The sequence below is a fragment of the Aptenodytes patagonicus genome, chromosome Z (genome assembly GCF_965638725.1).
Source record: "Aptenodytes patagonicus chromosome Z, bAptPat1.pri.cur, whole genome shotgun sequence".
Classification (NCBI taxonomy): Eukaryota; Metazoa; Chordata; class Aves; order Sphenisciformes; family Spheniscidae; genus Aptenodytes; species Aptenodytes patagonicus.
The window spans coordinates 3,357,846-3,370,771 of NC_134982.1; the positions used below are offsets into that span (position 1 = coordinate 3,357,846).

Here is a 12,926-nt window from a genome sequence, read left to right on the forward strand (position 1 = left end):
GTTACTGCTAAAATTGGGAACACTTTTAATCTTTAATAAATTGGGAATGAGTTTGAGAGCTGTTCTGGCCAATTTTATTGCCATCTTTCAATTTTTTTTTTTTTTTGTTCGAACAGAGCTCCTGTCAAAATGTGTGGTGGTCAAAGGTTGGGTTTTTTTTTTCAGAAGGTGAAAAACTAGTGCAGATTTATGACTACCCTGAGCGCTCGAACCTTGAATATAGATTAGCGATGGAGTGAAGAATGGCATACAATTTCTAGTGACATATAGTTTGCATGTTACATGACTTACCTCTGTGCTGTGTCTTGCGCACAGTAGCTTCTGAAAGGCAAAGACACGCTTATTTTCATAGCAATTAGGAGGAGATCTCGTAGATAATGTGTGTCTCATACTGGAGTGCCTGTGAGTAAGTGAAAGTTCAGACAACTGGGAGGGGAAAATGGTTAAGGTAAACAACTGGGAGGCATTTACTAGGTATTATTTTTGTAAAGGTGAGGAGGAGGAAGGATTTTGTTTTCTATGTGGAGAAAACAGCCAGAGGGTAGCAAGAAGATAGTGTTGTGAAGGGTTGTAAAGCTCATAAAGGGTGGTACGTAATTGGCAGTGGGTGAGGGAGCAGTCGTTTTTTCTCTAAGGTCCCTGAAGATGCAAGAATTGTTTACAGCATACCCATGACTAACAGGATGGACTACATTCTGAGAAGTCATATAACACCGCATTGTTTTTGCCTTTTTTTTAGGGGGAAATACTTACATATAAAACCCGAGCAATTTCTTTCAGTTGTTCTACTGCTTCTTTCTCTCCCCCACTGAAGTAAAGCATTTTTTCATAGCTAGCTTTGCAGTTTTTTGTGCCTATTTCATGGAGTCAGATCCAGTGCAGAGTAAGTTTGCTTAAAAAAAAAAAGCAAACAACAAAACAAAAACCCAACCAAACAAAAAAACCCCAAACAAGAAACATAATTAAAAACCCAAGCAAACAAAAACCCTGATCCAAAAGCAGGTTGAAAGTTTAATTAGCTGAACACCAGGTGGTGCTCTTGCCTGGCAGCTGGAAGAGAAATATCTTGAGAGGCATCTTTTGTGCAGCTTAATAATTGGAAGGAAACAGAGATTTCTCATTAAGTTGCATCTACCTGAGAGAACCATTTGACAAATGATGTCAGACGCTGTTGGCTGCACAGCACCCTCGGCCATTGTCTAAATCAGATAACCTTGCCTGCAGGAACAGAACAATAGAGGTAAATGTTCATTTCTGAGATTGAAAGCTTGCAAAATACCAGGGTAACTCTGTTTTGTTTTAATGAGGCTTGAGCGTAGGTCATACTTTTGACAGGAGCAAGATGCTGGTTTTTGACTGTTGTGGAAAGGAGCCAGTTTTCACCTGTCAAACAGGACAAAATTTGAAGTTTTCTTCTCTTTTCAAATGACACTTTTTCCAATTGTGTGTTGCAGAATTGGTGTGTCTATAGTAGGTGATTGTTTGCAAGTGTTACTGGGAGCTATATAAATGCTGCGTGGTGTTTTCGTGGAGGTAATTGATGATAACTCTAGAGTAGAAGATCTATCCTACTTCCTCAAATTTCTGCAAAGATGGGACTGATATGATCCCCAGGGTGAAGAGGGTCGTATTCTCTGGATGCTGCTTTGGACATACTTCTGTTCTATGTACGGCAGTACTATAGGGAAAGAAGAGGAGAAAAACATGAAGAAAGAAGGTAGTAGGAAAATGGTAGTAGGGGAAGGAAACAAACAACAACAAACCCAGCCAAAACCCAGCAACGTGTGGGGGGCGGTGGGGCTGGGGTAGATTGCCCCCTTTCAGCGATAGGTGCCTGACAGATTCACCTTGTTGTCATGAAACCTTACCCGTAGGAAGGAACCAGTATCTGCAAAGGGTACTTGTGATACATTTAAGGGAAATTTGAATCTGTGTGTATAAGTAAAGTTTGCGGGGTTTTTAACACTTTTCTGCGTATGCTTTCTAGTGAGGAATATGCGAATAGTGCTTTGCTTTACAGAAGCCGTTCCGAATTAGTCCAGGTACTGCTGATCACAGCTGCCAAAGGAAAATCTTTCAGGCTGCCAAAACGAGTTGGATCTTCTGAGGAACAACAGTCTTTTAATCCCCCAAATCAGAAGGCCAGGGCCTTGGCTCGAGAGTTGGTGAATTACTGGCTTTCTACTCTGAGAAAGATGAAGGTGTGATACTCTGTCTGATCTTTGAGTGGTACTGCGCTCTATGCTCTGTCTGTCTTCATTTTCTTATGCTTCGCTTTTCTCAGCACTCTGTATTCTTTTCTTTCTTTGTCATTGTTTTGCTTTTCTCCCGTTCCCCTTTCAGTTTGGTCGATCTCTTCCTCCGTTCAGCCGTTTCTCATCTTCCTGGTCCTCTCTCTTTTGCTTTCTCTCCCCACCCCTATGTTAATCTCTCCTTGTGTGGTTCTTTAGCATTGCTCATTTACTCAGCCATGTCGTCTTTACTGGGTTTATTTTTTTTCTGTTCAGTTAACTTTTTCATCTGTTTCTGTGAAGAACACAAGGTAGTTTGCAGGGGGGAATAAAGTTTGCCGAATACCAATGCTATTGACGCCGAAGTTGCTGTGTCTTTGTCAGCAGTTACTGATGCAAGATACTCTTGCCCGTTCACTATCCCTTCCAGTGTTTATTCGGGTCTGCTGTGGGTTTAATCAGGAACTAATGTGTCTGAGAAACAACACAGCAAAAAGAAGTGTTTATTTTTTCAGCCAAGTTAATTCCCTAGAGTGATTCATAGCGTGGCACCACGAAACAGTTCTGGCACAGTGAAGGATTGATTTTTGGGGCACAGTAGACTGTTGGGCTAAAAGGTGGGATTGCTTAAACCTGCTGTGCCATCCAAAAATGCACGTGAAAGCATGTGGTCAAAGCAGAGCTGGCTGCTGGGAGTGTAATATTCTGCTTTTCTGGGCTGTTTGTTCTTCCTCTCATAATGTTCATTTTCTTAATAGTTAAGCAAGTATTAAGGGGGAATATTAAGTGGGAGTAATTCTGGTCTGTGCATTCGCAAACCCTGATTATGAATCGGCCATCAGTAATCAGAAATGAGTTGACGGTGGATCCCTGCTCGCTGCCTGTGCCTCCCCTGGCATGAGCGACAGTAACAGCCAGAGCCAGTCTCAGGTATTCGGCAGGTAAAGCCACTGGGGCCTTACACAAATTTAGGAGTGGTAGGAGAGAAGTGATAATAAAAGGAAAAGCTACCAGCAATTTAGTTTTAGTTTGCCTCATGCTTTTCACTGTAAAAGGTGTATTGTGATCTCCTCTTCTGTAAAGCAGGTCATGGATGCTGAGTAGGTAAAATCCCCTTGGGCTACAGAAGTGTCTGCTGAGAAATTTCTGGCTTCAGCCATTAGGAGGTACTTGGTGGTCTAAAGTCACACTCCTGCACATTCATTTTATTTCTTCATGGATCCTTATTTGTTGCACAGAATGGACTCATGGGAGCCGAATTTGAATCGTATAAAACCTCTTAAATTTGCTGCTTCCTACATTTCAAGTGGCTGGCTTATCAATCTGAATAACATTTGGATATTGGAAAACTAAAATTCAGCTTTTCTGGATGACTTTTTTAGTTACTGTTACGAGCTAGAGCTGTGAGGTTGGGGTTTGGTTTTTTTTGGAGTCTCAGCTCTCGCTTTAGGCAGGCCTTTGTGTTTGTCTGGCTCTCCTACGAGTTGCTACCAAGAATGCAACCTCCTCCTTAGCGGTGGTATTAGTTACAATTCTTTCCTGATGGAAAACTTAAAACAGAGTTAACTAACACAGAACTTGTATAAGATCATGTGCTTAATATTTACTGTTCCGCTTTGTTCCTTCCCCGGAGTTTTTAATGAGTCTCTGATTCAAGAATAGTGTGCATGAGCCTTTAATGGAAAGACATAAAAATGAGCAACTTTTATGTTGCCTTAATATGGTACATTTTTAAATTGGTACAATAAATTATATGCAGCTTTTTATTCTTCGACGTCTTTCCTCCAACTAGTCCATTAAAGTCAGCATTCCCACAGTGTGGATTTACTGAATGGGCTGATTCTTCTGTTTTGTATTCAATGGTAAAGAAAAAAGCTTTACTTAGAGGAAAAAAAACTGTCAGGAAAGCTGCTCTCTTTTTCTTTTTTTTTTTCCTCCTCTTTTAGAGGAGGTAGTTGTCTGCTACGGTTTGGGTTTTATTCTTGTAAGAATAAGGTGTCATGGTATGGGTGTGTTTATAATTACAGTTTGTACGCAGAATATTTTCTCTTGCCGTGTTGAGATATTTTACCAGTAGTCACTGCCACTTTGAAACCTCTTATATTGTGATGCCTTGAAAATAAAAGCAGATAAAACCGTGTTCTTCAAAGATGACTGCTGTCGGGAAGCAACTTTCACTGGCTTTTATTAATTATGGTTTTGCTGAAGACTGTGGGACTGATTGTTAGTAAATTTAAAGTAAGGCAACTGAATACAACCATTCTAAAATAACTCTACTGATTTCCCCCCCCCCCTCCCCCTTTTTGGAAGTAACGGTTTTTTACAATATATGCCAGAATAGCTGACCACAAAATCCAGCTTTCTGGTAGTATGAAGCCAGAAATAAAAATCTGCAGTCAATGAAAACTATGAAAATTTTTTTGAGCAATAGACTGCTTAATTTACCATTCTTCCCCATCTCTACTGAAAAGATGCTTTTTTACAGAAAATTAACTCACTGATGAAGAAACTCCTTGTACTATGGTCAGTAAGTACAAATACAAAGTGATTAAATCTCAGCAAAATAAAAAAACCTGACATAAGATCAATTATGAAATGATAGAAGAGCAATTTCAGCAGGACAAAACAGAATTTGTATTGCCTAAATACTGTTTCAATATTATGTTTTACTTGGTCAGTAATCATTGCCTATACATATGGTAGATAACTCATAATTTTCACTCTTCCTTGTGAAATTTAAAGTGGCGATTTTGGCTTGTGTTAGTGGTCCCGTATGTTTGAGTGGGTGTGTGTGCATCGAATTCCCAAATGGCATTTTTATGATAGTGCAGGTTTGAGAGATTGAACTTCTGTATCAGGAAAAAGAGGTGACCTCTAGGGTCAGAGGGGCAATATTTGAGCTTGCAAGTTTGAACTTAATTTTGATTTCTTCTCTCCCCTTCCTAGTACGGAGTCTTTATTATGTGACGTAGGTGTAGTGGTTGTGCTGTCCTCTTTCCTACAGGAGGGGATTACCCTTGATTACTTTTTACTTCTATCGCTGATGTGAGGTACCTGGTGTCACACAGGTGCTTCCTGTGTAGTGACAATTTGTATGCAAAATATTCTTACTGCTTGCTGTGTTGGGATGTTACAAGACAATAATCACTGCCACTGTAAAACCTCTCATGCTTTGATGCCTTTAAAATAAAACAAGATAAAACCATTTCCTTTGCTTCCCGACAGCACAGAGTTCTGTAAATTTCACTATTATTATTAATTACAGTTTTGCTGAAGTCCGTGGGCCTACTCTCTACATAAAAAAGCAAATAAAATAATTTCTTGCTTTTATAAAGGACTTCGAAAACGCTGGCCACCAGATCCCAGGATGAGCTGGGAATTCCTGTGAAGCCTGGAATTTTTTCCCTAAAGTGTGTGGGAAGCAATCCTGCACCTCACACGTCTGCTTGGATCTAAATGAGCCGGTCAAGTCTGTGTGGTTCAGTGTACTTTTCTTTGTGAATCCTTAGTGTTTCCCCCAGTGCTCACGACCTGTTTGAATCCCCACACCAGGTGATACCTTTTGCTCGTGCCTCGGAAAATTGTAGAACTGGTAAATATGATTGGGATATGTACTACCTTCCCAAACCCAAATGGTTTATTTCAAGTAATGCCAGTGGAAATATATGATTACATGTACAAACTCACCCAGGTCACCGTGATCGTGATATTAAAGGTCCATGGCCTGAAGCTGGTGTTTGTTGCCACGTGCAGGTGAACATCTTCCAAAGCGGCGTCTCCTCCACGGCAGGGCTTACTGGATGTTACTGGGGTGCCTGGGGTTCTCCTAGTGATGCTCAGCAGTGCCATCAAGCAGCAGGGAGGGTTTACTTACCTTGCTGCTTGTTTATTGCTAGAAACTGATAATCTTTTTCTTGTTGAGAATATACTAATGATTCTTATAGACCAGGGGATATTTTACTCCTCTACCCCTAACGAATCTCTCTTCTATTTTTACGTGTTGTAGAAAATATTGTCTTTCAGAAGCTTCTTTTCAGTTCTGAAAGTGTAATTTTTATTTTCCCAATCCTTGGTAGATAAAATTGCGGAGTGGAAAATGTGTGGGAGTTTTTTCCTTTTCTTTTCTGAAAGGTTGTTTTCTCCTGGATCCTCCCATAGGTGCTTCATTACAATTCAATGTAATATGTTGAAGAGGATCAATTTAAATGCATTTTAGACTTTTTCTGTCCCAAGTAGTGAGCTCCTAAAATATATATCTATATATGTGCATGTGTATACATGTATATTTGGCAACAAGGCAGTCCGTGTTCCTCGGGTGAGGGTTTTCAGAGATGATTGGAACTTTTATTTGTGATCGGTGCAGTGAAGGAGCTTTACTCTATCCATGCTTGCTCTTATTGTTAGTGCTGGAAAATAGTTTGAATGCTACCAGTGCTGCTCTGTGGATTAATGAAAGGACAGATGTTTTAGTGTTAGATTTCCGTTCTTACATTCATTCATTAACCAAATGTCATCTCCACAGGGATTGTAGAGCAAAGTCAATACCGTGGCTGGTTGTAGCATTTCTTTTGTGCCACCTTCTGGATCTTGGCTCTGGCATTTTCTGCCCAAGTGTTAATATAATGTATCTCCTGTCTTCACAGCACAAAAAAATAATCAGACAGCTTTTTCCACATCTCACTTTTCTTTCCTGCCCATGCGAAGGAAAGAAAGCCGCTGCTAAGCTTTGCCCCAGGTACCTGGAAATGGGCTGCTGCTTTTTGTACGCTCCCACTATACTCTCTCCGTGAATCCATCCTTGGGGATGTAGCAGTAGTATTACTTCTGAGTGTAAGAACACCATTTCACTGTGTGTGTGTGTTGGGGCGACGTTCTGCTGTGGTTCCTTCTCACTAGGTGTTTCTATTGCATGAACTGAAATTTTGCAGATGTTGTTGCCTAGTCCTGAGGATGGCAAAATTCAATTCTATATTCTTGTTGTATGAACAAAGGGGAGTGGGATGTAGTTAATTTTTAAGCATTAAACTTCATTTTGGTAGGAAAAAGAATGACTCGTGTTAAAAGTTTTGAAGATCTGAAGGTCTTGCTTGGTTTGCCACTGGTTTTGATCCTGGCAACTTGTAGAAATTAGGCACTCTGTGGAATTTGTTTGAGGACTTTGTGGGGTTTTTAATAACTGAAAGGGAAGAAAAAAACACCTGTAAGAATGCTATACTTTAAAACTTAACTGCTTAGAAATTAGGGGAAAAACGAACCATAATTAAAAGCTGTATGTCTACGTTTATGGTTTAAATCCTGGAGCAATTACAGTAATCACTCAGTCTGTATCATAGAGGTCTCCAGCATCTTCGGATAGTGGGAGGTGGGTCACGTTGTGTTGGATTACGATTATTCAGTACCTGAGAACTCTCTAGTCAGTTGGTGTCCAGTATAATATTCACCCTGCCTGTCAGCTCACGGGAAGGAATACATCCTGATGACAGGCAGCCAGCTGGACAAGTTTAGAAGATTTTTTGGTTTGGTTTTTTTTTTTTAAAGTGTAAAAAGTCCTTGTTTCATATAGACCTAGAAAACTGTTGTCTGTAGTTGCTGGTGGGGTGTTCTAGCTTTGTACCATTTGTTTTTAATGACTCTGCATGTTTTTAGCACTGAAACGAGACCACCTTTGAGACTAAGTCTAATGTCTTTAAAGTATATATGAAAGTGTTAGTTTGTTCTTTCTGAAACTTACGTTGCAAAGCAATTTATAAGGGAGGAAAGAGTGCTGATATTCGATATCAAAAAAAGCCAATCTGCATAATCTAAAGTTGTCTTAGGATATTCAGCTGTAGGTGAAGAGCTGTCTCTGCTGTCAGCTCACTACACAGTAAATTAGTCTGATACACAGGGAAATTTGCAGGCATCTTAAAACTTAATTTGTTTGATGTCTCCATCTTGAAGCATTTCCTATTGAAAAATTTTGAAATAATTCTTTTGGCTGCTGTTTCCACCAATATCCGTACCTCTTCTTCTAGTCCTCAGGAGTTCAGGCACAGTTCAGACAACCTCAACAGCTTCCAAGAGCATGGCTCCACATGGGTTTTCAGCAGCGGAGCTGGTTTAAGGGCTTCCCACACAGCACCACAGTTCATCTCAGGTTGATGCGGCAGTTCTTAGGACTGTGCTGTAAACTGGATTACCATCTAGATTTAAAAGCAGAAAGAAGGGGGACTGTTTCCCGCACCGCTGCACCTTAGAAATTCACTGGCAGAGCTGCAGGTAGTTGCCAAGATGGGGTTGAGCAGGTGGGGCAGAGAGAGTGCATGCGGTACCATGCCCTTTTTGTCTTCAGTTTCTGATGTTTTTATAGAAATCATAGAATTTTATTTTATACAACTTATATAAATCATAGAATCAAGAATCAAGTTACTCATCAGAAAATTTAATGCTTAGGAAGCAACAGCGACTTTGGCAATCTAATTATGGCAGTATTAAGTTTTGCAATATTTTTATATGAGAAGAGTGCTTGAACGGAGGCCATACCAATGACTTTTTTAGGCTTAGTTACTATTCAGGTTTCATTACATTGCTACTTTCCTATTTATTCTGAGGATGGTGATTTTCATGCTTTTAATTACAAGGCTGTAGCTGCATGAGCTCTGCAGTTCTTCAGCCTATATTACGTACTATGGTATGTCTGCAAGCGTTGAACTGGGTTTTTTTGACTGACTTTTAATTTGGGGAACTTCAGAAGGACTGCCATTCCTGTAGGTCAGACTGTATGTTAATTGAGCCTGCGTAGAGGCTGTGCAATCTTCTCCGATACCCTGAGCAGTAGGGCCTGTAGCGACAGGACAAGGGGGAATGGTTTTAAACTAAAAGAGGGGAGATTCAGACTAGATAGAAGGAAGAAATTTTTTTACCATGAGCGTGGTGAAACACTGGAACAGGTTGCCCTTTAGGTGTTAATATTGGGACACCTTTATATTGCTTAATGTGGCATTGGACACAATATCTAATTATTATTTGTCTTTTTTCCCCCATCTGTTCAGGAAAAACATACTTCCCATGTATTCTTCTGTTTTGTTTTCGAGGGTCAGTTACTCTGTACTGGTAGGTTTGTAGTGGTAGGAGTATATAAATGTCTTTTTGTGTGTTTGACGCAGCTGGCGTTTACTTTCAGTGGTTGTTGGCAGGTTCTGCTTTAGTGCTTTATTGTTCTTTTCAGCTGATGGTTTTCACTGAGGCATGCCAACAGGCAATTAATGAAGTTACGAAAAATTTGGTGTATCTGATGTGATTGTCGCCTTAGTATAATAATATTAGTTAAAGGAAAGAGGTGCTTAGCTTGAGGTTAAATGTCAGGCTGAGGATTCTTTAATTTATGCTTTTTAAAAAGATGTTATTTCCTATGATAGTTCCTGTAAAAAAAAAAAAACAAAACAAACAAACAAAAAAAGTTCTTTCTGTAGGCTGCTGTTCTACGTGTATTTTCAGTGGCATCAAGCTAAGCATGGCAGCATTGAAGCCACAAAGGTAGTACTAACACAAATGATGTCGTGACATCATTTCACTTGGACAAACAATTCACTTTTGAATATTAGTTTCCTGTTTTATAGTCACTGCACTTCAAATGCATGTTGTCCTGCCTGATACTGGGATGACTGAGCACTGGAAAGGCTTGCCCAGAGAGGTTGTGGAGATGTTCAGAAGCCACCTGGACGTGGTCCTGGGCAGCTGGCTCTAGGTGGCCCTGCTTGAGCAGGGAGGTTGGACAAGATGACCTCCAGAGGTCCCTTCTCACCTCAACCATTCAGTGCTTCTGTGACATCTATGTAAACCAGCTGATGGGCTGGTAAAATTAAGTGCTTCATAGAAATATTTTACTACTGTTTTGTAATGAATTTTCACTTCGAGTACAGGAACCCAATTGACTGTGTAACCATTCTTATTTTCTTTCTTCCCCCTCTCCTAGTGCTGACTTAAAGCTCTTGGAAGAAGCCACAATTTCAATCTGCAAGTCTTTAGGTGAGAAATTGTGACATCTTAACTTTTTTCCATGTGCTTGATCAGAAAAATTAAGAAACAGCCTTCATGTGTGCACCCATGTCTTCAGTATACTTAACTCTACTTGCATGTGTTCCACTAGTAAGGTTAAAGTAGCGTAGAGAGTATGTTTATATCTATCTATCTATCTGTATCTATCCCAAACTTTTAGAAACTTCCATCATTAATGGTTTTGTAGAACTTGAAACAACTGAAAGGTTTAAAACAAATAACTCCATCCCTACTACCTCTTTCCCTCTGCCCTCTAAGCTGATCAGTAAGGGGAAAGAATTAATCAGAGGACGAAAGGAAGGCATAACATAAATGTGATCAACGATGTTTCAAGAAGGTAAAAGCTAGCTGTGAAAACCTGCCCAGTTTTCTGACAGGAGACTATTGTGCTGTAAAGAAGTCTTGGAAAGGAAGCAGTGTGAGCTCCACATTCGGGATATTTTAAATCTGGGATGAAAAGTATGTTTAGAGAACAATTATGGAGTAGTAAGGCATGCACTGGAGAATCTTAAAAGAAGAACAGCAGGTGTACAGAAAAACAGACATACTATGCTTTCTGTAGAAATATTTAAGACATTGAAATTTGGTTTCATTCTATATGTTGTTTGAACTAAGTAGTGTCATGTTACGCATGCTATATAATCATATTGTATTTTTCCTTATCTAGTTGAGAAGAATCCTCGAACAGGAAACCTTGGGTCATTGATTAAAGTCTTTCTTTCCAGAACCAAAGAGTTAAAAATTTCAGCAGAATGTCAGAAGTAAGTACCCGGAAAAAAGCTGTGCATGCCATTTCACTTTTTAAATGTTCCTTTTGCTGCTAGCTCTTTGAGTTTTTTACTTTGCTAGTTAACATAATCGCAGGCCAGAACTTGGAATTCTCTTAAACCGTTGTTTGAAACTGAACAGGTTTCTTCTATTCTTCAGAAGAAGAAACTTCTCCAAACACAGAAGGTTAAGTGTAATAGGTAAATAGATTGCTGGGGAAAAAGACATGCTTGTGTTCATCCTGTGTGTTACATAAACACATTTGTGTACCAATGGTGTAACTTCTGGTTACTACTGGTTTAGAGCTGTTTAAAAATCACCTGACCTTTTTAGCTAAATCTTAATGTAAGAACCAGTATTCTGTCTTGGAAATATTTTAAGTTGGATTGGATTTGAACACAAACTTCTGTATAAAGACATTGCTTTCAAATCATATCATGCAACTGCCGTTGCTTGTCCCTTTCAGCGGTAGGAAAGAACTTCAAGAGGTTACGTGTGCAGCACTGCATAGTTTTTGCAGGTAGCTTTCTGTAATTGTTCCCCCACACCTGTAGACAAACATCCAACAAGCCCCATCAGATCTGGGGCTTCAAAAAGGAAGAGTTTCTTTTGAATGCCCCCTTGCTCCCGGGGCTGCCCTCAACCTTTTTGCTTATATCTGGAGGAAGAAGTTACTCCTGCCTGGATAGCTCCTGCTGCTTTAATCCAAAAATACCTTGAAAATACCTCTTCAAGCAGGAGCTTGACTGTATGGGCTTCCCAGCAGTTGCTTATTGGGACTCAAGAATAACGTAATAAAGCTATATTCCCCTTGCATTCAAAAGCTTGGAAAATATCTGTGTGTTGCATAGAAAAATCTTTCTATATTGTGCTCCTGAAGTCCATAAATGCCTACGGTCATCTGAAGGCTATTTGACTGGAAAAGTGCTAAGGTTCAGGGAGGCCAGAGTAGCTTTCATATCGAAGCTGTTGGAAATTTTCAGATGTCTGGGTGGCTTGAGTCCATAGTATCTAGAAACCTTTAGAAGTATGCCGAGCCATCTGGTGAGCTCTTCAAAGAGTGGTACTTCTGGCAACTGTGGTGTTTTTAGCAATACAAACTTAGTTAGGAATAAGATTGTATTCTTTTGGGGGAAGGAAAAACACTTTTTATAAATACGCTTCTGGTTTGTTTGCTGTAGCATCAACTGAAGACTCCCTGCTTAAGCACTTTGGCTTTTCCTTGCTTCGGCTGTAGGAACCCCTTTGTCTACTCTGGCATGTATTTTCTTGTGTGTTTTGATGCATGTTCGCAGGTTAAGCATTACTGATTCTTGTTTGTTTCTGCTTCTTTCCTAGTCACCTCTTTATTTGGCAGGCTCACAATGCACTGTTTATTATTTGCTGTTTGCTGAAAGTATTCATCAGTCGAATGTCAGAAGAGGAGCTGCAACTTCATTTTACTTACGAAGAGAAAGCACCGGGCTCATATGGTGGGTATACGCTAGTGCTAGTGAAACAAATATCCTACAAGAGACTAAAAAGTTCTGATGTTTGTAGACGTGGCGCTTAGGGACATGGTTTAGTGGTGGACTTGGTAGTGTTAGGTTAATGGTTGGACTCGATGATCTTAAGGGTCTTTTCCAACCTAAATGATTCTATGATTCTATGTTTTGTTTAGACTAAGAATCCCAAACTTTGCTTTAAAACTAGAAATGAAGTACCCATGAGGTTACATACAACGTGTTTACTGTTCGGAACAACCTGTGAGATTGAAAGTATCTAGTCAATAGTGAAACTGACTGACTTCTTTTGGGGTCTGAAGTAATTCGGTGTAAACCATCTGCCTTTGTATCATACATGTGAAAGAGAACACTTTCAAAATGTGATGAGAGCTTTTCATTGCATGTT

At 39.8% G+C, this 12,926-nt stretch overlaps 1 protein-coding gene across 5 annotated transcripts in view; it reads left to right on the top strand.

Moving 5' to 3' along the window:
* The window catches only part of LOC143173220 (dymeclin), a 224,758-nt gene that overhangs the window by 14,194 nt on the left and 197,638 nt on the right, over positions 1-12,926 (top strand). For all 5 annotated transcript variants that reach the window (XM_076363416.1, XM_076363415.1, XM_076363414.1 and 2 more), the window contains exons 3-5: positions 10,186-10,238; positions 10,936-11,029; positions 12,375-12,508. In XM_076363416.1, coding sequence (XP_076219531.1) covers positions 10,186-10,238; positions 10,936-11,029; positions 12,375-12,508 — 281 coding nt within the window. The remainder of the gene's footprint in view (positions 1-10,185; positions 10,239-10,935; positions 11,030-12,374; positions 12,509-12,926) is intronic.